At 41.5% G+C, this 22,820-nt stretch overlaps 1 protein-coding gene across 2 annotated transcripts in view; it reads right to left on the bottom strand.

Annotated features, from left to right (window-relative positions):
• LOC149222991 (general transcription and DNA repair factor IIH subunit TFB1-1-like) overlaps positions 1-22,820 on the bottom strand; it is a 505,404-nt gene that overhangs the window by 308,987 nt on the left and 173,597 nt on the right. For both annotated transcript variants that reach the window (XM_089383212.1, XM_089383213.1), the window contains exons 7-11: positions 11,686-11,761; positions 11,375-11,467; positions 10,999-11,037; positions 10,616-10,672; positions 10,226-10,381 (exon numbers count right to left, since the gene is read on the bottom strand). In XM_089383212.1, coding sequence (XP_089239338.1) covers positions 10,226-10,381; positions 10,616-10,672; positions 10,999-11,037; positions 11,375-11,467; positions 11,686-11,761 — 421 coding nt within the window. The remainder of the gene's footprint in view (positions 1-10,225; positions 10,382-10,615; positions 10,673-10,998; positions 11,038-11,374; positions 11,468-11,685; positions 11,762-22,820) is intronic.

The following is a 22,820-nucleotide window of genomic DNA, read 5'->3' as shown; positions in this document are numbered from 1 at the left end:
TTAGTGGTTTGAAAGACAACGTGCTTCAACAGCTATTGGAAAGTGTAGGGCTTTTGGGGGTCGATTTTGGAAGGTCAAAACCAGGCTAAACCATCTCAGGGTTTTTGTGGGTTTTGTGAGGGGAGTCCGTGGCTAAATTTTCAAAATTTTTGGGCGATATTAGGGCCTGAAATCCTAATTCTTATAACAGGGCGAATTGCTAGTTAGGTGGGGAATTTGCACCATTTTGTGGGTTCAACTTTGGCTTGGAGATAAGTCAAACGCTTTCCGGGTTTTTCTGGGTTTTTGGTGGAGAGCTCAAGATTAATGTGACAGAATTTTCTGAGCAGTTTTGGAGGCTCAAACAGGGGTTTCTTCCAGCCATCAGTTGCTGAATTTCTAGGGCCAGCACAATCATTGAGAAGTCTTTCCTTTTCATCCGGGAAACATTTTTCTCACCTAGGATTGTCTAGCTTGCTTTGGCAAGCCAAGTGCACACAGTCCATGCATTGTACTCTCCTTTGATAATAAAATGGCTCAATTTGGCGCAGTTTTGGTGCAATTTTATGGGTGTTTAATTGTTGTCTAGATTTTTCTAAGTCATGTGTATTTTTCTTGTTTAGCATTGTTATTTACTCTTTGGGACATTACATGATCTGCAGCAGGAGGTAATGAGGTGTGACCTGGTGAAGACCACAATTAGTGGAAGTAGCAACAGTGGGACAAAGGCCATGAAGAAAGAGGACGTGGCCCTTGCATCAAAGGGGTAGCGAAGGAAGAAAAAGGGCATTTCAAAGATCAAGTGCTTTAGGTGTGGTGAGATGGGTCACTACAGCACTCAATGTCCTCTCAGAAAGAGGGACAAGGAGGAGAAGCGGGATCAACAAGTTGCATCCACTGATATTGACAAGCTTTCCTCTAAGGTGGAGGAAGAGCTTTCCATGATTGCTGAGATACCTCCAGGGGTGAGGTGGAGTGATCTAGAGTTGTAGCTTCAGAAAGCTACAGGATGGGTAGGATCCTTGAGGTGTCCACCTCTAGGATCAAGACCTTGCTACGGGAGCCCATAGTCAGCAGTAGCAGGATGGACCAGTGTCAGGTGGTGCAGTCAGTTGCCAGAGTGACAAATGTAGTGACTAGTATCGATCAGATACTAAGAAGCGCAGAGCTAGTGTTGGCAGCAATGCAGTTGGCACAGAGCAAAATCAACCGCAGTGCCGAAGCTTAAGTGACAGCGCAGAGTCTAGCAGCAGTCAGAACTCAGACAACAGATGCATCATACTAAACACAGTTAATTCAGTATTTTGGATATTTTTCCATTGTAGACGTTGCAGTGGCAGCAACAACAGAGTTGCAATGCAGATGCAGTAGTTGACTACAGTTCAGCAAAGTCAGCAACAGCGTGAATGCAGCATAAATTGGAATTGCGCAATGGTTGGTGGGCAGTAGGGCCAGACATCAACAGCGCAGGAGGAGGTGTTGCAGAGTTAGAGTGATGCTTCAGTGGCTTGCAACACTAGAGCACATTCCTCGCTAAGAGGAAATGTTGATTTTTGGTAGCATCGGATGTGCTCTAGCCTCAAGATTTTGCATGGAGGCTAGGACCCATCCATTCCATAATACCCATAAATCGTTTTGGGAAATTCCACCCGGATGAGGTTTAATTAAATTATTAATTATTTTTAATGGATGCCTAAGTCTAAACTTAGGAAATTAAAATAATTAAAAGGTACTTATTAAACTGGGTGTGAATCTTCTAGAAGAATACGAGGATCAAGTCTCTTCTAGAAGAAGACGAGGATCAAGTCAAGATGATCTAAATTGGTGGAGAGACTAAGGCACATAAGACCTCCAAGATCCAGAAATGGTTTGGGGAAATTCCACCCGGTTAGAGAGATATTAAAATAATTAATACTTTTAATGGGGCTCCTAAGTCTAAACTTAGGAAAATTAAAATATTAATGGGTATTAATATAAAACTGGGTGAGAATGTTCTAAATAACATGGATCAAGCCAAATCTAGTTTTAGCGGTTGATTAGAGACTTAATCTCGGCCATTGAAGATTCAATAAGAAAAGTATAAGAGGATGCTTGAGGATCTGCCGAAGATACACCAAGATTGATCAGTCAGTTCGATTTTTTGGAGCAGGATTTGTTGAGAAAATTCGAACAAGTGATCTGAGTTTCAGTGAGGGGCAGTGAGTACATAGCAGAGAGGCAGAGATAGTGTCGGAGGACCAGCGCAGTGATTGAGGAGGATACGCAGAGCTAGTTGAAGATACACCAAGGTTGATTAGTCAATTTGATTTTCTGGAGTGAGGTTTGCTGAGAAAATTTGAACAAGTGATTTGAGTTGCAGCAAGGGGCAGTGAGTGCATAGCAGAGAGGCAGAGATAGTGTCGAAAGACCAGCGCAGTGATTGAGGAGGATACGCAGAGTTAGCAGGAGCGAAGCAGAAGGCCAGAGTGACTGCGCAAAGGCTAGCAAGGCTTGCATGGGTGACGAAGAAGGCCAGAGAGCTAGCACATAGCAGCAAAGGGCTAACACAGGGGGTTCCAGAGCTACGCAAAGACCAGGAGGGCTAACGCAGAGCCTCAGAGAAGCGTTGGAAGGATTTTCGTGGAGCAGACTTGCTGAATATCTGCTTCTGAAGAGAGGTATTACTGCCAGATAGATATCTCTGTGGGGTGAGCTAGTTTGGTACCCTAGTTGTACTCAAAAAAGTTGCTTAATAATAAAACCCTCAGAACTGTTGCATCAATTTTCCCAAGTTGGATTTTTTCAGGGACGATTGTCCAAAAATAACAGTGTCCCTTGTGTGTTTGTTTGTTATTTCAATTGATGATTTGTAGATGAGTTGAGACTGCATTTGTGTTTATTTTCAGTATTTATATGGTTAAATAACTTGTTAAGGAATAAACAAGTAGGTGAAATAAACCAGACAATGTAGTAGGAATTTCTGGTGTGTTAGATTCAGAAAAATCAACATGGTATTAGAGCGTTGCAGATCACAGGAGAACTGAACGCACTAGCGAAATCAGAAAATTTGCAACAGAAACAACTGTTCCAAGAGACAGAGTTGTTCCTAAGCATAAGGTAGCAGAGAAGGGGTGACACAGAGGGCCTACATCATCATTTCAAGCCATAGAGATGACCAGCGCAGAGGCAAAGAGAGGCAGAAGAGGCTCACGAAGAGCCACGTAATCCTACTCAGTCATGTAGGCTTGACGCAGTTGGCCAGAGGAGCGATTCAACCTTGCCCGGATTGCGTAGAGCTAAGAGGCTCAGTTTCTTCAGCTGCTGGGACCTAGGGAGTTGTGGGCAGATTGTGGGTTGGGAAGTTAGTGGGGGTGTTGTTGCTGTCGAAGTAGAACGATACCTAATGAAACGGAACCAAGGTAGAGGGAATCGTCACCTAGGCAGATTTCTAGCCAAGAAATCCAGATCAGTGTTGCAACAGCAAAGGAGGTCGGAGAGGAGCGGTTCGACAGTTGGCAGGAGGATTTCCAGAGGGAAATCGAGACTCAGAGGGAGTCAAGCAGAGGATTTCCAGGAGGGAAATTGAGACTCAGAGGGAGTCTAAGAGAGAACTTCCAGGAGGGAAGTCAAGACTTAGAGGGAGTTGAGGAGAAGAGCAGAGATGGCAATGAACGAACTAAGGGATCATGACAGTTGGACGAGGCATCCAACTTTGTCATCTGAAAGGCAAGGATCTTGTCTGTTCTGGATAGACATCGCATCAAGGGCTTCGCCTTGAGAATCGTGGCTATCCCAGTCGACCCATCCGATAACGAAAGGTATGAGGATGCAATGGCCAAGGCAAAGTGCATAATCCTTGATGGGGTCAAGGATCATGTAGTTCAACATATTTCCGAGAAGAACACGGCAAAGGAGATGTGGGATACCTTGACGACATTGTATCAAGGCACTTCCGTGCAGAGGAAGATGTTACTGGAGAATCAGTTATGGTCGTATCAGATGCAGAAGGGGGAGCAGATAGATCTATACCTCAGTAGGTTGCAAGACATTCAGGACCAACTTACTTCCATAGGGGCCACGCCGAATCAGGAGTTCATGGTGAGGACGCCCTGAATGCAATCTCCGAGGAGTGGGAGACATTTGTCCAAAGCATTTTGGGCAGAGCGACTCTTCCAGGATGGGAAGAGATGTGGGCAGCTCTTCGCCAAGAAGAGATCAGACGGCTGACAAAGGCGAGAAGTAGCAGGAAAGGAGGTTGAATCAAGAAAGAGGAGGACGAGGATGTGGCTCTGGCATCTGCGGGACAACAAGGGAAGAGGAAAAAGGACATCCCCAAGGTAAAGTGCTTCCATTATGGGGAGATGGGGCATTATGCAACCTAGTGTCCCAGGAAGAAGAATAAGGGAGAGGCTTTTGCCTCCAAGGCAACTCCGACTACAACAGAGAAAGAAGTCAAGGCGGATGACAATTGTGCCATGAGTGCTCATGCACCTCTAGAGAAGAGGTGGGGAGACATTGAGCTATAGGCAGGAGTCTTGAGGTACCCAAACTCTTGGATCATATCCGGCTACATGAGCCCCGAGTGACAGCAGCAGGATGGCGGATGTCGACAGAAACAAAATGCGTATGGAGCGATAAAACAATGCTAGAGTGCAGGGATCTATAGCAGCGCAATGAGGGTTGCAGTAGTGCGAGAAGCACAGAGGTGGTCAACAGTGCAGAAATGCACAAAGGTGTTTAAAGCAGTTCGAGAGGCACAAAGTTGTTACAGCAGCGCAGAGGCAGCAGTGGGAGCACTGGATAACAACAGAGGGAGCTTCAGCATCAGGAGGGCTTCTAGCCTGACAAGGATGTCATTAGTTGGGTAGATCAATTACTTACTTCTCAGTAACTAAGTTTAGTGCAGCAATTAGCAGTGGTAGTGCTATGGGCAGCATGATGCAGCATGATGAGAAAGAGATGCAGTGCAGATGCAGTGTTGGGAGGAAGGACCAGTAGCAGCACAGCTGCAGAGGGAGATGTTGTACAAATGTAGAAGCGGTAGTGGTAGAGCCATGGGCAACAGTACAGGAGGCAGCAGTGCAGAGGATGTTGGGCAGCAGGCCAAGCATCAACACAGGTACCGGTGTCAGATGATTAGGGTGATGTTCAGTGAGCATTACTAGAGCACATTCCTCGCTAAGAGAAAGCATTGATTTGGGGTAGCGTCAGATGTGCTCTATCCATAAAAATTGGTGGAGAAGCTAAGGCACATAAGATCTCCAAGACCCAGAAATGGTTTGGGGATATTCCACCCTGTTAGAGAGATATTAAAATAATTAATATTTTTAATGGGGTTCCTAAGTCTAAACTTAGGAAAATTAAAATATTAATGGGTATTAATATAAAACTGGGTGAGAATGTTCTAAATGACATGGATCAAACCAAATCTAATCTTAGCCATTGATTAGAGACTTAATCTCAGCCGTTGAACATTCAACAGGAAAAGTATAAGAGGAGGCTTGAGGGTCAGTTGGAGATACACCAAGATTGATCACTCAGTTCAATTTTCTGGAGGCGGGTTTGTTGAGAAAATTTGAAAAAGTGATCTGAGTTGCAGCGAGGAGTAGTGACTACATAGCAAAGAGGGAAAGATAGTGTTGGAGGACTAGCGCAGTGATTGAGGAGGCTACGCAGAGCTAGCAGGAGCCAAGCACAAGGCCAAAGTGACTACGCAGAAGCTAGCAGGGCCTGCATGGATGACGCAAAAGGCCAGAGAGCCAGCGCAGAGTAGCACAGGGCTGACGCAGGGGGTTCCAGGGCAACGCAAAGGCCAGGAGGGCTGACGCAAAGCCTCAGAGAAGCATTGGAAGGATTTTCGTGGAGTAGACTTGCTAAATATCTGCTTCCAAAGAGAGGTATTACTTCCAGATAGATATCTTTGTTGGGTGAGCCAGTTTGGCACCCTAGTTGTACTCAAGAAAGCTACTTAATAATAGAAACCTCAGAACTACTGCACCGATTTTCCCAAGTTGGGTTTTTCCAGGGACGATTGTACAAAAATAACGGTGTCCCTTGTGTGTTTGTCTGTTATTTCAATTGATGAACTGTAGATGAGTTGAAACTGCATTTGTGTTTATTTTCAGTATTTATATGGTTAAATAACTTGTTGAGTAAACAAGTAGGTGAAATAAACCAGACAATATAGTAGGAATTTCTGATGTGTTAGATTCAGAAAAATCAACAGAGAAGTCATTGAGGAGATTTCTTGCAGTGAGGGGCAGAGATAGTTTTGCGGTTACAGAGTTTCCTAATTTGGGGATACATTGCAAAGAAGGCAGAGAGAGATCCAAAATAGGAAACGTAGAGCCACGTTGGGTAGCATAAAACCACGTTGAGGTAGTGCAGAGACCTTGAGGAGATTCATGGATTTGTTGAGTAGCAGATCAGATCCAGTGTCAGGATCCAGGGTGTGAGACTGGAGGGCCAGAGGATAGAGCATCCAACCAGCAAATCGATCATCCAAAAGGAGTGACGCGATCCCTAGAAGATGTGATAGAGAGCAGCGCAGTGACTACGCAGAGGCAGCTTAAGACTAGCCATTGAGTGGCTAGATCAGGGTCGAATCTCTAGTGATAATGTGAAGTATTTCTCACTAATTCTCTGCCAGTCATATTCTCTGTATCAGATAGCCAATAAGGCATCGAAAGATTGCATTCAGAAACTATTGCATAATAATTAAAACCCTCAGTTGTTGCATCAGTTTTCCCACATTGGGTTTTTCCGGGGACATTGTCCAAAAACAACTGTGTAAATGTGTGTGTGTTATTTATTTCTTGCTCAGTACTTGTTTCCACAAAATTTTTTATGTTGTGAAGGCTACAATAGATTTATTTTGGTGTTTACTGTGTAACACTGTAAATAAATTGATTATGAAATTAACAAGTAGAAGAAATCTAATCAGTTGTTGCAGTAGGGAATTAGGTAATCAATTTCTCACAAAGCTCATCTAAAAGATATCAAAATCAGAACTTGGCCTCTCCTCACTGCATCCTCCAGGAATACGCACCACATGGAGACACTAGATACAACTGCGGGAAATCACAATGAAACCCTCCTCCGAAAGAATGTAGATGAACCTCTCTAGGGTGGCACTCGAAGTCCCCCGAAGAAAAGGTGAGCTCTCCGCTTGAAGAACTCTTGCTAAAGAGCAAGTGACTCGGCTAAGCAGATCGAGCAACCAAAGAGAAATTCAATATGCCAAAGATGCTCAAATGAGGAGTGTTGCCTTCCTTTTATAGATTTCGTGGAGCTCTTTTCCCTCCATTTCCCTCCATTGTGGATCCCTCACTTAACCATCGACTTCCCCTCTCATGAAATTCGAACTAGGGGGTGTGTATTTTCCTAGTGTGGGTGGCCCCCACACAACTTAATCAAACAAAAATAACTTGCTACTAAAGTCTAAGTCTCCTAATAAAATTGAAAGGGCCCCATCTCCTCCAAAATTGGCCCCAAAATGTAGGGATTAATCCTGTTCCAAATTACTCTATGAAGGGGCATTACAACCTTTGATCTGATCAATAACGCTATGATACCATGTGAAATTTCCACGAATGCACCAACAAGAAATTATTCTCCTAACTAATTAACAATTTATTTGCTTACAGCAAATAGCAAATAACTCATTGATGCATTCTTCACAAATAAATTATGCTACGGAAGTAAAATAAGAAACTGAGAAATATATGCAAACACATAAAAATTTGACACAATTATTTTGGACTAAAAATTCCCTAGAAAAATCCCAAATGGAAAACCGATGTAGCATATGAGGGTTTATTTTATTATTATACAACAAATTTGGGAGTACAATAATCTGGATGGCCAACTACAAATCCTCCGGAAAATATATTGGCCAAAGTAATCTGGAGATCATGATTCTCCTCTGCTAAGCAACTCAAACTCCTCTACCCTACTCGAACCCACACTGGCCACTCGCACTGCAGCCTAGTATTCGCACTGCTAGCACTGGATCACATGCACTACCTACAAATTGGTTCCAAGTGAGTCGTCCTGCCTCCCTCTACCTTTGGAGGTGACTTGCTCTGCCTCCTGGAAGCTTATCCTGCCTCCAGCGACCGAATCCTCTGTCTGGAAACTCGCTCAAGGGTTTTTGGCAATTCACATTGGCTTCTGCAAACCTCTGCAGATAATTCAGCCTCCTATCTCCTGCCACTTCGACACTAGAGAAATACTGGAAAACTCTCTGGAACCCTAGTCTTGAATTTTTTGTTGCTCCCTCTCTCTGATGCTCTCCCTCTGGCTCGAACTCTTGCCTCGCTGAATACTACGCACTAGGAAATTCACACTGCCTTGCTCTCACAATTGTAAACTATGTTTATCTCTATCACATCAACTTGCTTTTATAATCTCCGAAGGGATCAACGACCAAGATCTAATCGTGATCATTGGCTAAGATCACCTTAGACTTTGTCAAATGAATTTTCTAGAAGTCTCTAGAGCAAAAGTCAATTTCCTCAATTACTGCCCATTAATTAATCAATTTTCCTAAGCTAGCCTTAGGAACCTTTTAATTATTAATCAATTAATTTAACTAAGTGGTCTCTAGGTGTTTCCTCAAACATTTTTTGGGTTTTGGAGATCTCGTGTTCCTTAGCCTCTTAGATACAAATTGAGACTAGAACACCTATTTGATGGTACCAAAAATCCATAAACTAACAAAAAAACAAATGGACTAACTACATATTAACTAAGAAAATGTTCATAACAACATATATTCCCCTTCCTTATTGTCTTTATATTATTTTTAATCTTTATATCATGTGTGAACACCTATTACATGTATGAATGTATGTAATATTCCTAACCGAAATATACAATGATAAACAAAGCAAACATAGAAAAAACACACACGAATTTTACATACAGATCAGACACCATGAATTGAGCCAAAAACTGCATTGTTCTGGGCCATTTTATTATAAAATCATCGGGTTACAATTTGGTGTTTGGAAAGTGTGCACTTGGGCTTGCTCAAGGCAAGCTAACAAAGCCCAAGTGATGAAAGCAAGTCCCGAAATGTTGTTGATTGATCTCTCTATGGCTCTGCGCTGATCTCCCCAGGAAACTAAATTGTTGGCTGCAAGAAATGGCTGCTAGGGCCTCCTCCGGTGCTCAGAAAATTCCGGGAAATTAGCCTCGGTCCCTTCTCCAATAACCCACAAAAACCCACTTAGTAATTGGCCAAATGTTGACTCGAAAGTTCGGCCCAATTTCCCCTAGCTCCTCAGTTGTTGGGTATTGCGACCCACCTATAAGTGTTGTTGCTGAATGGCCCCAAAACAGCTAAAATCTTCCCCAGAACTCCTCCCAGAACTCCTCCACAAATCTCAACTTCAAATTCCTTCACTCCTTGTGTCCCACGTATGGCATGAAAAAGAGGTGTGCAAGCCCTGCACAGTCACTACTAAACCCTCTCCACGCACACACTGCAATGCTCTCAGATCAATCTCAAAATGATGGAAATCCCCTCCTAGGGCTGGCACTCGAAGTACACTGAAACAAGGGTGAGATTCTCGCCTGAAAATCTCTTGTGCTCAACAGCACATGCAGACTTGGTCTCCACCTCGAGTGTGCTAGTCAAGGTGAATGCTCAGTGATCAAAGATGCCCAAAATGAGTGCCTCCTCCTATTTTGTCATTGTGCCTCCCAATTGCCCATGTGGGTCCCAGCCATCGAATCTCTCTTCTTTTCCCTCCAAGGAATGTGTATTTCCAAGGGGGGTCGTATTTCCTCCTTGGAGTGGTCCCACCACCTACTAGCATTTCGATTTTCCCTTTTCTCCTAAGTTGGGCCTTTCCTTAGCTCCAAAACACAAGTGAGGTCCCGCAACCCACTTTTCCTAAGTGTAACTGCAAAATGTGACAAAATTGGAAAAATTGATATTTCCCCTTAGCAATGTTGCTAAGTGGGAATATCACAATGTATGAATTCCTAAGATGTATGTGTGTGTGTTATTTTTCTATCATCATTTTTACCTTTTCTTAGGTTTTCATATGCAATTATAAAGCATGGAGTCATTAGTATACTAGCCTATATTTAACGCATGGTAACCCAAGCAATTAATTCACGAGTACATAAATTATATGCTTATAAGTTATGACAGAATGTTTTAATTGTCCATATTCATCATTTAAGACTTGAATCATGCACACTAATTGTAATGACCATTTGCATTTGCTGAATATAAACTAATATTTTCATATACCTTGTGCTGAACTTCATCTGCTACAATATCATCGTCTTTCAAGAAAATCGCAAGTTGGCTGTCTACATGTGCCTGTGCCCTTCCAAGAGCTATATTTTCCCTACGACGATATTCCTCCGCAGTTAAGAATTTCTTCCAAAATTCAGGTTCCTTCATCTGTCAACAGAATTAGTATTTCACCAATTGTAATACACTTATTGCTATTTGTTTATTGAGCTGCTCAGTGCCACACCGTATATTCATGAACTTCCCATTCGTGAGCCACTTTTAAAGTGTTTGAACAAGCAATTTTTAAGATACCTTAGGTAACTTTAATTGGGATTTAAATCCCAATAGTGTATCTGAAAGGTAAAATCTACAATACATTCATGCTCAGTTAGTATATCTCACCGAATTAGGTACTTTTGTCAGAAACTCCCGAAGCACCATTGGTTTCTCAGTAAAAATCTGCATTAATAAGTAGTGGAGTAAGAAAATTTCTTATTCCTCAGTGTTCTTAGACATCATTTCAATTCACAGTCTATTCTTTCTTTATATTATAAGAATAAAGCCATATTAGTTAGGTCAAATCCCTGATCAGTGCAGCTACGACAAGTATAAAACCCGCCAGATGGACAATCCCTGTGGTCAGCCAATCAATTCCGGATTGTACCACAGAAAGGATTTCAATACTCCTGGGGGATACAATAATTCATTTGATCACAACTAGTAATATGAACATCTATGCTCGATATTTGATTGCAAAGTTTACAGAGTGGCCCTCAATTTATTACCTGCTCAATGATCTCTGATTTGATTTGTGCATTCTCTGTCTGCTAGCGCAATAATCATTAACCAGAAAAAAGAAACATAAGATGAGAAATAAGCTTCAACGCCAGCTAAGAATATTTCATGAATATCATGTCATGTTGCAAACAAACAAACACACTATCTAGCCCAATAACAAGAATACAGTAACCTCAAGCTGTTCTAAGATTATATTTCTTGCTTGCTTTCTTCCAATTATTTTCCATATGGTGCAACAGGATTTAATACAAAATACTAGACATAGATGCAATATTTGAGGTCATTAAAAAGCCAATCTACATCCCAATAACAGGTTTTCGTGGACAAATATTGGATAGATATATATAAGAGCGCAGATTTTACTTGGAGACCAGACATTAGTTGGTATGAAAGTATGACACTTTCTAATCCAGTCTGTTGGTTTGTAGGTTCACAAGCAACTGCCTGAAGTAATTTCTGCATTAATACAAATGTTTTCATTACTTGGAATATTGTAATAAACTTGGACAAAGCATCAAGAATTTAATGCGACAAACATTGTAGTAAACTTGAGAATTGATTGTTATGTTTAACTCAGATAACTGCTGTAACTTAATAAAGGTTAACCTTAACTCCTTATGAAACATGCTCCACGGCCTGCATGATCTAAAATATTGGCATTCATTTTTACAAACCTTCCTTTTGGCCCAAAATTCATCGTCTTCAATTATTTTATCCCCGACAAGTTGTCTGTGCAATCTCAAAGCCTCTCTGTAATAAGATATTAAGGATTCATCACAGCAATGTAGATAAAACATATGAAATATTCACTGTTGTGAGCCAACGGCAGAATTCTAGAGCAGTATTCAATATTGTGAGTTAATGACAGAAATCTAGATATTACGTACCAGGATGATAACAGTACAAACACACATTACAAGAAATTGATGTTTATTGACATTAGCATAAATCTATCTTAATACCAAAGTCATGAAACTTCTTCATGAGTAAGAGATCCAAAGTAGTATGGATATGTGCTATTTAATACTTCATTGATTTTAAGCAACTCATTTTTGTACATTAACCTTTTCTAAATATATGTATTTTTTATTTTTTTTTATGTTAGAGAGAATTATTATTTTATTAGTATCACACCTATCAAATTATCAATAACAAATTAGCATTCCTTCCCCTGGGCTGTAAAAGTATCTTTCTTCTCTGGCTACAATTAAAATAGCCACTTGGTGTAGACATTTATCAGACCCAATCAACCGGCAGATTAAATTAAAATAATGAACATACATATGCTGTGTACAAATTTACACATGATATGAGTTTTCAATACATAATATTAATTTGAAAAGAAAAAATTGCTTATTTATTAGAAGCTCTTTCAATTTGTGGGTTAAAAAGGTTTTCCCACTTTTTGTGAAAGTGTATCTATTTACATCATGTAAAAATAAACAACAATATAATGCATAAACTTGGGATATTATACATGAAATATCATAAATAAACTCTGTTGTCACAAAATTTAGCAAGTCTTGGAGAGGGGTACCCTACCAGCCTAACACTAGACCAAGTGACAACAGTGGGGTAGTGACCAATGTTGAAAATCGCAATTGGGATAATCAATAACAAATTAACCTTCCTTTCCCTGGGCTGTAAAAGTATCTTTCTTCTCTCACTACAATTAAAATAGCCACTTGGTGTAAACATTTATCAGGCCCAATCAACCAGCAGAATAAAATAAAATAATGAACATACATATGCTGTTTACAAATTTACAAATGATACGAGTTTTCAATACATAATATTAATTTGAAAGAAAAATTGCTTATTTATTAGAAGCTCTTTCAGTTTGTGGTTTAGAAAGGTTTCCCACTTTTTGTGAAAGTGTACCTGTTTACCTCATGTAAAAATAAACAACAATATAATGCATAAACTTGGGATATTATACATGAAATATCATAAATAAACTCTCTTGTCACAAAATTTAGCAAGCCTTGGAGAAGGGTACCCTAAAAGGCTAACACTAGACCAAGTGACAACAATGGGGTAGTGACCAATGTTGCGAAAATCGCAAATCAGCAAGGGTCTGAAAAAGGAAAAATATCGTAAAAATCCAGGAAAAAAACAGTAAAAGGGGTCAGAAAAAGGAAAAAATCTAAAAAAAAATCAATAAAAATCGACAAAACATCAACAACATTATGAAAAAAAAAAAAAAAAAAAAAATTATCAATTTTTTTAGTATCTAAAGCAGCCACGATTTTTTTTACTATTTTACAATTTTTTGGTGATTTTTACGCTTTTATCGCGATTTTTTCACAATTTTTTAGTGATTTTTACAATTTTTTGGCGCTTTTTACAATTTTTTCCATTTTTGAAAAAATCAGAGATTTTGCGATTGCGATTTTTGCAACACTGGTAGTTACCCATTGTCACCACACTTTTATCGCGATTTTTTCACAATGTTTTGGTGATTTGTATGATTTTTTGATGATTTTTACAATTTTATCGCAATTTTATTCATTTTGGAAAAAATAATCAATTAAATCGCGATTTTGTGTTTTTCGCAACACTGGTTACCCATTGTCACCATAGCCAAACCCACTATTCTTTATGGATTTTCACCAATGGGAGGAGTCACAGTATGCGAAAAGGTCACCTAATAAATATTATAGGGTTGGGGTATTAGGTGACTTAAGGAGGCTTTCCTTGAGAAAGGCACAATTTAAGGACCAAGGCTCCAATAGGAGGCAATTTGCTTTATTGATGGTGGCTTATTATATGAGACAAAGACCTATGAATTGTTTGATAAGTTGTGTCGGGATGGCCAAAGGTTGAGGCAATGAGAAAGGGTTTCCAACAATGTATATCAACAAGATCAAGGTAAATGAAACCCTCAAAAAAGCCCCTAAGTTGAAGCAAGACTAGACTATAGTTTTACCTTAGGGAAAAAAACTACGACAAAAACATTTATGGATAAGTTAGAAGTGGATGCATGCCAAAAGAAGGGATTTTGTGGCAAATACCCTCCTCTTGATGTTTAGGCTCCCCAAACCCACAAATCTACCTTGCCTAGGAATTCACACCAAGCCCTAGTAAGCAAGCTTGGCCTTAAAAAGGCCAAATTAGATGAGGAAAATTTATGGATAAAAACAAGTTTGATCACCAACAATATGGACCAATCCATTGTTCCTTGGGAGTATGGAGTCTATGATGTGATAGATCAACCAAAAGGTTTCTAAGGAGGCCAAAATCTTGATGCCCTAGCACCAAAACTCAAGCATTTATATATGCAATCGATAATGGAATTTTCATGGGAGAGCTAGTTAAATTTCACCCCTATAAGATTTATTCACATGTTATGTATAAGTAATGCATGCAATAGATCATCTAGAAGGCTTTAATAAATTTTTAACAAATTAGGACACAATAACAAACCTTAGATTCAACATATTCCAGACACTAGACAAAACAATATATATATTCAACAATAGGTACACTTACAAGATAAAATGCAAAATGAATCCACCTATTTGATCCAAAGAATAGCTCCAAAGATAAGCAAATCAGCTCCAAATGTCAAAATGCGTTAATAGATCAAAATTTAGAGAGAGAATCTTCAGCGAAAATCACAAGGAAAATCATTTGTCGACGCGTTTCGAACCAACAAGTGTGGTTCATCATCAGGACAGGTTGAAGAAACAGATCCAGCTGAGCAGAGACTCCTGACTAACAGCTAGTTTGACTCAAGGATTGGGGTCAAAAATATTTTATTAGTTTAGTTAGCAGAATTAGGACCAAAATATAAATTGAAGGGTAATTTCGCCGAAGATTCTCTCTCTAAATTGATATGGATCACAGAATCCTGAACTCTATTATTAGATCAAAATTCTCCACAATAAAAGAGTGTGAATTAGCTCAAGAGGCCTAAATTCCAAGTGACGTGATGATGTCATGTCCCCAATAAATAATTTTCCCCATCAAAATCCTCATTTTTGCAATTTTGGCGTTAGGAAATATTTTGGCATATAAAACTTAGGAAAGGAGGGTTATGGAGGCCCCACTCAATTTTTGGAGGAAAAAAGGAGAAATAAACATTAGAGGAAAAGGAAATAATTTTTCTTACGTGAAATATGGGGACAACCATGTTGAAATTTCTAAGTTTAACTGTTAGAAATTTAATCTGTATTCTGCTAGTTTATTTCTTCTTCTTGTTAAATTCGAACAAGTTATTTAAAACATTTAAATACTGAAATAAACACAATACAGTCACAACATCTATAGATCAACAACTGAAAGAAAACCAACACACAAGTGACATCGTTATTTTTGGACAAATGTCCTCGAAAAAACCCAATGCGGGAAAACCAGTGCAGCGATTCTAAGGGTTTATTATTATGCAGTATTTTCTTGAGTACAACTAGGTGCCTAACCGACTCACTTGACAGAGAAAAATACACGGCAGCAATACCTCTCTATTCAGAAACAAGTATTTAGAAAACCTGTCACACGAAACCCTCTCCAACGACTCTAAAGCTCTGCGTTGGCCCTTCTGGCCTCTGCGTCAACCTCCTGCTGCTCTGCGTCAACCTCAAACCTCTTTGCGCCAGCCCTCTGAGGCACTGTGCAGCGTCTTGGACCCTCTGTGTCACTCCAACTGCTCTCTGCATGTTGCCTCTCGCTCACTGCTTTTGGGTTAGTCTCTTAGCACTGTCTCTGCCTCTTTGCCCAGTACTCACTGCCCCTAACTGCTGATCATTGATTCGACTTTGCTTAGTAACCCCACTCTAGCAAATCGAATGACTTATCACTATGATGTCTCTTAACTGACCCTCAAGCCTCCTCTTATTCTTTTCTCGTTGGTCCTTCAACAGCCGAGATTAAATCTCTAATCCACGACAATGATTAGATTTGGCTTGATCCATGACTTTTGGAACCTTCTCACCCAATTTTATATTAATAACCATTAATATTTTATTTTTTCTAGGCTTAGAGTCTAGACCTAAGTTGCACGAAACGGGGAAACCGGTACGAGTTTCCGAAATGGGAAGCGATACGAAACGCGACCTCCCCAAATTTTGGAAACGGGGAAACGCGAATATATATATATATATATATATATATATATATATATATATATATATATATATATATATATATATATATACTCATAATTTACACTTAAACATTAAGATTTAATTTACATCACATTTACTCATGAATGATCACATAATGAAAATAAAAATATCAGAATATCCAAAAGCAACCTTTATTATATATCCAAACCTCAAAATCAGCCTTTATTTATATTAATATATGAGGCTGCAAGTACAATAAAGACTATAAGGCTGCAAGAGAGAGATCCAAATCAAGATTTTCTGCATCCACATCCATTCTGAGAAAGACCACTGTTGTATTGGGAGTCTCCTCCTACATAGTCGAATGACCTTAGTGCTCTTGATTAAATACACGTTTCATACCCTAGTACCCTACATGATCTTGATTATTGGGAGTTTTCCCTGCATAGAGGGCTTGGTTCTCTTGATTAAATACAAGTTCCATACCCTAGTACATGATAAAATCCAATGGAAACATTGCAATCCCTCCAAACCTGAAACCCTGAAAAACAAATAAGTCTACTGGATTTTGAGTGAGATCTAAAATTCTACTTTCTCCATATGAAATCCAATGAGGGCGAAACCACTCTCAAACATCTTGAGTCATTTCATGGTAATGTTAAAAATTTAAGTAAAAGGATGATGAAAATGAAAAATAAAGGAGAATATCTCTTTTACTTTAAGAATTTAACATTACCATGAACTACATATCCCTCAAACTTCCTGATGAACTGCATATCAACACTAGGGAAAAAATTCACTTTTATAACTTTAGACACGCATCTAGAAGCAACAAGAAGTCACTAACATACCCTAAAACTAAATTAAAAAACAAATTAAAAAAAAAAAACACACACACACACAAGTTAATGAGGAAACGTGGGTCGTACGGCCCTGAAACGCGTTTCCGGCCATACTGGCCAGGTTTCCGTTTCGGGAAACGTGGTAGTACGGCAGAAACGCATTTCACGGCCGTACCAAACGCGTTTCCGCATTTCGTACCCGTTTCCGTACGGAAACGAGCCTCTATACCACGTTTCCTGCAACATAGGTCTAGACTTAGGAACTCCATTAAAATATTAATTATTTTAATATCTCCCAAACTGGTTAGAATCTACCCAACCCATTTCTAGGTCTTGGAGATCTCATGTGTTTTAGCCTCTCCACCAATTTTCATGGCTAGAGCACATTCGATGCTACCCCAAATCAACACTCCCTCTTAGCGAGGACTGTGCGTAATATTCCTCACTGAGCATCACACTGATTATCGGCACCAGTACCTGTGTTGATGCTAGGCCTACCTGCCCAACATCCTCTGCACAACTACATCCTGTGTTGCTACCCATGGCCATGCCACTGCCACTGCTGCATCCGTACGACAACTCCCTCTACATCTGCGTTGTTGCTGGTCCATACTCCCAACACTGCATCCCCCTCTCATCATGATGCATCGTGCTACTGCCAACTGCTACCGCACGGCAACTAAGTAACTGAGAAGTAACTAATCCACCCAACTTCTGACATCCCTGTCGGGCTAAAAACACTCCCGATTTTGAAGCTCTCTCTACCGCTAACAAGTGCTCCCTCTACTGACCTCTGTGTTGCTGCAACAACTCCCTACATCTTCATTATTGCAACCCTCTCTGTTCCATCCTACACCGTTGCATGTTGATTTGGGGTAGCATTGGATGTGCTCTAGCCACGAAAATTGGTGGAGAGGCTAAGGCACATGAGCTCTCCAATACCCAGAAAGGGTTTGGGCAGATTCTAAACAATTTGGGAGATATTAAAATAATTAATATTTTTAATGAAGTCCCTAAGTCTAAACTTAGGGAAAATAAAATATTAATGTGAATTAATATAAAACTGTGTTAGAATGGTCTGAAAGTCATGGATCAAGCCAAATCTAATCTTATTTGTTGATTAGGGACTTAATCTCGGCCGTTGATTTGTCAACAAGAAAAATATAAGAGGCTTGAGGATCACTTGGAGAACACACCAAAAGATCAAGATTTCGACTTTTTGGGGTTGGGTTTGCTGAGAAAGTTGAGAGAGTGATCTGGAGTTGCAGCTGAGGAGCAGTGAATACAAAAGTAGAGAGGCAGATATAATATTGGGAGGATCAACGCAGTAGTTGGGAAAGCAGACGTAGAGGGCAGAAGCCGAAACTGTCGGGAATTGCCACCACTGTTGGGAACTGCCGAGAAAGATGACGCAAAGGGCATAAGCCGAAATTGTCGGGAATAGCCGGAACTGCTAGGAACTGCCAGAACAACCAGGAAAGCTAACGCAGAGGGCAGAAACCAAAACTGCAGTGAACAGCTGGAACTGTCGAGAACTGCCGAAACTGCAGGGAAAGTTAACGCAGAGGGTAGAAGCCAAAACTGCTGGGAACTGCCGAGAAGAGAGGGCAGAACCCGAAACTGCCTGGAACAACCAAAATTGCCGGGAACTGCCAGAACTTTCAGGAAATCTGACGCAGAGGGCAGAAGCCGGAACTGCCGGGAACAGTCAAAACTGCTAGGAACTGCCGAGAATGCTGATGCAGAGGGAAGAAGTGGATGACGCAATCCCTAGAGGCTAACGTTGGGGTTTTTCGTGGGGCAGATTGGAGCTGAGGAGTTGCCAGAGTGTTTATCCAGGTTTCAGCCGAAGCATCTGTCTCTAAAGGAGAGATACTGCTACTGAGATTTTTCTCTGTTGGGTGAGCCAGATTTGGCACCCAGATTGTATTCTGAAATTGCTTAATAAATCAAACCCTCAGATAGCTGCACCGGTTTTCCCGCATTGGGTTTTTCTGGGGACATTAGTCCAAAAATAACGATGTCATTTGTGTGCTTGTTTCTGTTTCCTTCAGTTGATGATCTATAATGTGTTGAGCATGTACTTGTATTTATTTCCAGTATTTACATGGTAAATAACTTGTTAATTAACAGAACAAGTAGGTAGAAATCAATAAAGTGCGTGAAGAGTTTCTAACGTGTTAGACTTAGAAATTCCAACATGGTATCAAAGCGTGATTGCAGATCACAGTAGAACTGAGGACATCACCCGAGCAAAGCAGCAGCAGCAGAAAACAGTAGTCCTGAGTGACAAAAGTTGTTCCTAGCAGAGAAGCAACAAGGGGTGGTGCAGTGCCTGCGTCATCAAGTTTGAGCCAGGAAGAGGATCAGAACAGTGGCAGATGGGAGCAGACTCGACCTACGCAGTGCCCAGTCATCTTTCTCAGTCAGGAAGGATTGACACCCATGGCCAAGAGGTGTGAATTTTGCTAGTGCCAGGATTGTGCAGAGCCTAGAAGCTCTAACCTTCAGTTTGTTGGGGCTTAGGAGGTTGTAGGTAAGTTGCAGAATGAAGCTGATGGGGTACTGTAGTCAGAACAGTACCTAACAGGGAAAGACCAAGGGGAGGGAGTTGTTGCCGAGGCAGATTTCTAGCCAAGGAATCTAGATCAGTGGTGCAGTTGCACAGACGATTGGAGAGGGGCCGGTTGGCAAAAAGATTTCCAAGAGGGAAATCAGAACTCAGAGGGAGTCCAAAAGAGAACTTCCAGGCAGGAAGTAGAGAGACTCAGAGGAGTCGAACAGAGAACTTCAAGACGAGAAGTAGAGAGACTCAGCAAGAGTCGAACCGAGAACTTCCAGGCAGGAGGTAGAGAGACTTGGAGGAGTCTACAGAGAAGAGTAGAGAGATGGCCGTGAATGGGCTGAGGGATCAGGATAGGCTGGATGGAGCATCCAACTTTGTGGTCTGGAAGGCCAGGATCCTGTCAATACTAAAACATTATATCAAGGCCTTTGCCTTGAGGGATGATGATTGTGCCATGAGTGCTCACACACCACTTGAGTGGAAGTGGGGAGACATTAAGCTATAGTCAAACGGACTACAGGCGATGAGGGGCAAGATCCTCGAGGTACCCAGCCTCTTGGATTAGACCTTTCTACGGGAGCCCCGAAGAGGAGTAGCAGTATTGGCAGATGTTAGTAGAGATGGATGCGGATGGAGCGACAGAGGGAGCTACAGTGCAGGATTCCCAAGACAGCATGAGGCAGCAGTGTGAGAAGCACGGGAGTGTTGCACCACTGCAGGATGGCACAGAGAGGTGTAAAACGGTGCGATATGCACTGAGTTGTTGCAGCAGCGCAGAGGTCAAAGAGGGAGCACTTGTTAGTGACAGAGGGAGCTTCAGCATCAGGAGTGTTTCTAGCCTGGCGGAGATGTCAGAGTTGGGAGATCAGTTACTTACTTCTCAGTAACTGAGTTGCAGTCCAACAGTTAGCAATGGTAGTGCTATGGGCAGCGCGATGCAACATGATGAGAGGGGTTGCAATGCAGATGCAGCAGTTGCAGTGGCAGGGCCATGGGCAACATCAGGATGAAGAGGGAGTTGTAGTACGGATGTGGCAGTGGCAATGGCAGGGCCATGGGTAGCAGTACAGGATGCAGCAATGCAGAGGATATTGGGCAGCAAGCCTAGCATCAGCACAGGGATCGATGTCGAATGACCAGGGTGGTGCTCAGTAGGGAGTATTGCCAGAGCACAGTCCTCGCTAAGAGAGAGTGTTGATTTGGGGTAGCGTCAAATGTGCTCTAGCCATGAAAATTGGTGGAGAGGCTAAGGCACATGAGTTCTCCAATACCTAGAAAGGGTTTGGGCAAATTCTAAATAGTTTGGGAGATATTAAAATAATTAATATTTTTAATGAAGTCCTAAGTCTAAACGTAGGGAAAATAAAATATTAATGTGAATTGATATAAAATTGTGTTAGAATGGTCCAAAAGTCATGGATCAAGCCAAATCTAATCTTATTTGTTGATTAGGGACTTAATCTCGACAGTTCATTTGTCAATGAGAAAAGTATAAGAGGCTTGAGGGTCACTTGGAGAACACACCAAGAGATCAAGATTTCGACTCTGTGGGGATGGTTTGCTGAGAAAGTTGAGAGCATTATCTGGACTTGCAGCTGAGGGGCAGTGAATACAAAAGCAGAGAGGCAGAGATAGTGCCGAGAGGATCAGTGCAGAAGCCGGCACTGCCGGGAAAGCTAACACAAAGGGCAGAAGACAGAACTGCCGGGAACAGTTGGAACTGTCGGGAATTGCCAGAACAGCCGAGAAAGTTGACGCAGAGGGCAGAAGGCGAAACTGTCGGGAATAGCTGGAACTGCCGGAACTGTCGGGAAAGCTAACACAGAGGGCAAAAGCCGGAACTGCCGGGAACAGTCGGAACTGCCAGGAACTTCCTGAACTGCAGAGAAATCTGACACAGAGGGCAAAATCCAGAACTGCCGGGAACAGCCGAAACTGTCGGGAACTGTCGAAACTGCAGGGAAAGCTGACACAGAGGGCAGAAGTTGGAACTGCCGAGAACAGTCGAAATTGCCGGGAACAACCAGAACTGCTGAGAACTGCTAGAACTGTCGGGAAAGCTGACGTGGAGGGCAGAAGAGGCTGACGTTGGGGTTTTTCGTGGGGCAAATTGGAGCTGAGGAGTTGCCAAAGTGTTTATCCGAGGTTTCAGTCGGAGCATCTATCTCCGAAGGAGAGGTACTATTGCCGAGATTTTTCTCTATTGGTGAGCCAGATTTGGCACCCAAATTGTATTCTGAAACTGCTTAATAAATCAAACCCTCAGATAGTTGCACCGGTTTTACCGCATTGGGTTTTTTCGGGGACATTAGTCCAAAAATAACGGTGTCATTTGTGTGCTTGTTTATGTTTCCTTCAGTTGATGACATGTAATGTGTTGAGCATGTACTTGTATTTATTTCCAGTATTTACATGGTAAATATCTTGTTAATTAACAGAACAAGTAGGTAGGAATAAATCAGTAAAGTACATGAAGGGTTTCTAATGTGTCAAACTTAGAAATTCCAACATTGCAACACTCTCGTGCCTCTCGCACTGTTGCAGCCTGCTAGCCTCGCGTTGTCCGGGAACTCCTGCACTATAGCACTCTCTGTCGCTTCATCCGCATCCGTTTTTACCGACATCCACCAATAGCCAGGCATAATCCAAGAGGTTGGGTACCTCAAGGATCCTACCCCTCATCACCTGTATTCTTCCTGACTACAGCTCGATGTCTCCCCACCTCTTCTCTAGAGGTACATGAGTACTCATTGCACAATCGTCATCCTCCTCAACTTCTTTCTCCACCTTCACTGGTGTTGCCTTAGAGTCAAAAGCCTCTCCCTTACTCTTCTTCCTTGGACACTGGTTCGCATAGTGACCCAGTTCCCCACAATGGAAGCACTTCACCTTGGAGAGGTCCTTCTTCTTCCTCTTCTCCTGCTTTCCTGCAAATGCCAGAGCTGCATCCTCTTCCTCTTCCTTCTTCATCCGCACTCCTTTGCTGCTACCTCCCACCTTACTTAACCGACCGATCTCCTCTTGACGAAGAGTCACCCACAATTCTTCCTAATCTGGAAGATCTACCCTGCACAGTATGCTCTGGACAAATGTCTCCCAATCCTCGGAGATTGTGTTAAGTGCGGTCCTTACCATCAACTCCTCATCTGGCATGGCCCCTACAGAAGTCAATTGGTCCCGGATCTCCTTCAACTAACCAAGGAAGAGATCTATCTACTCTCCCTTCTGCATCTGGTATGACTATCGCTAATTCTCAAGTAACATCTTCCTCTGCACGGAAGTATGTTGGTACAACGTCTTCAAGGTGTCCCACATTTCCTTTGTCATCTCCTTCT

The sequence above is a fragment of the Pinus tabuliformis genome, chromosome Q, assembly GCF_031772625.1.
Source record: "Pinus tabuliformis cultivar Carrire ecotype Pingquan chromosome Q, CPIR1, whole genome shotgun sequence".
NCBI classification, from domain to species: domain Eukaryota; kingdom Viridiplantae; phylum Streptophyta; class Pinopsida; order Pinales; family Pinaceae; genus Pinus; species Pinus tabuliformis.
The sequence above is the reverse complement of the archived record's forward strand: the minus strand, read 5'-3'. Positions and strand labels throughout refer to the sequence as shown.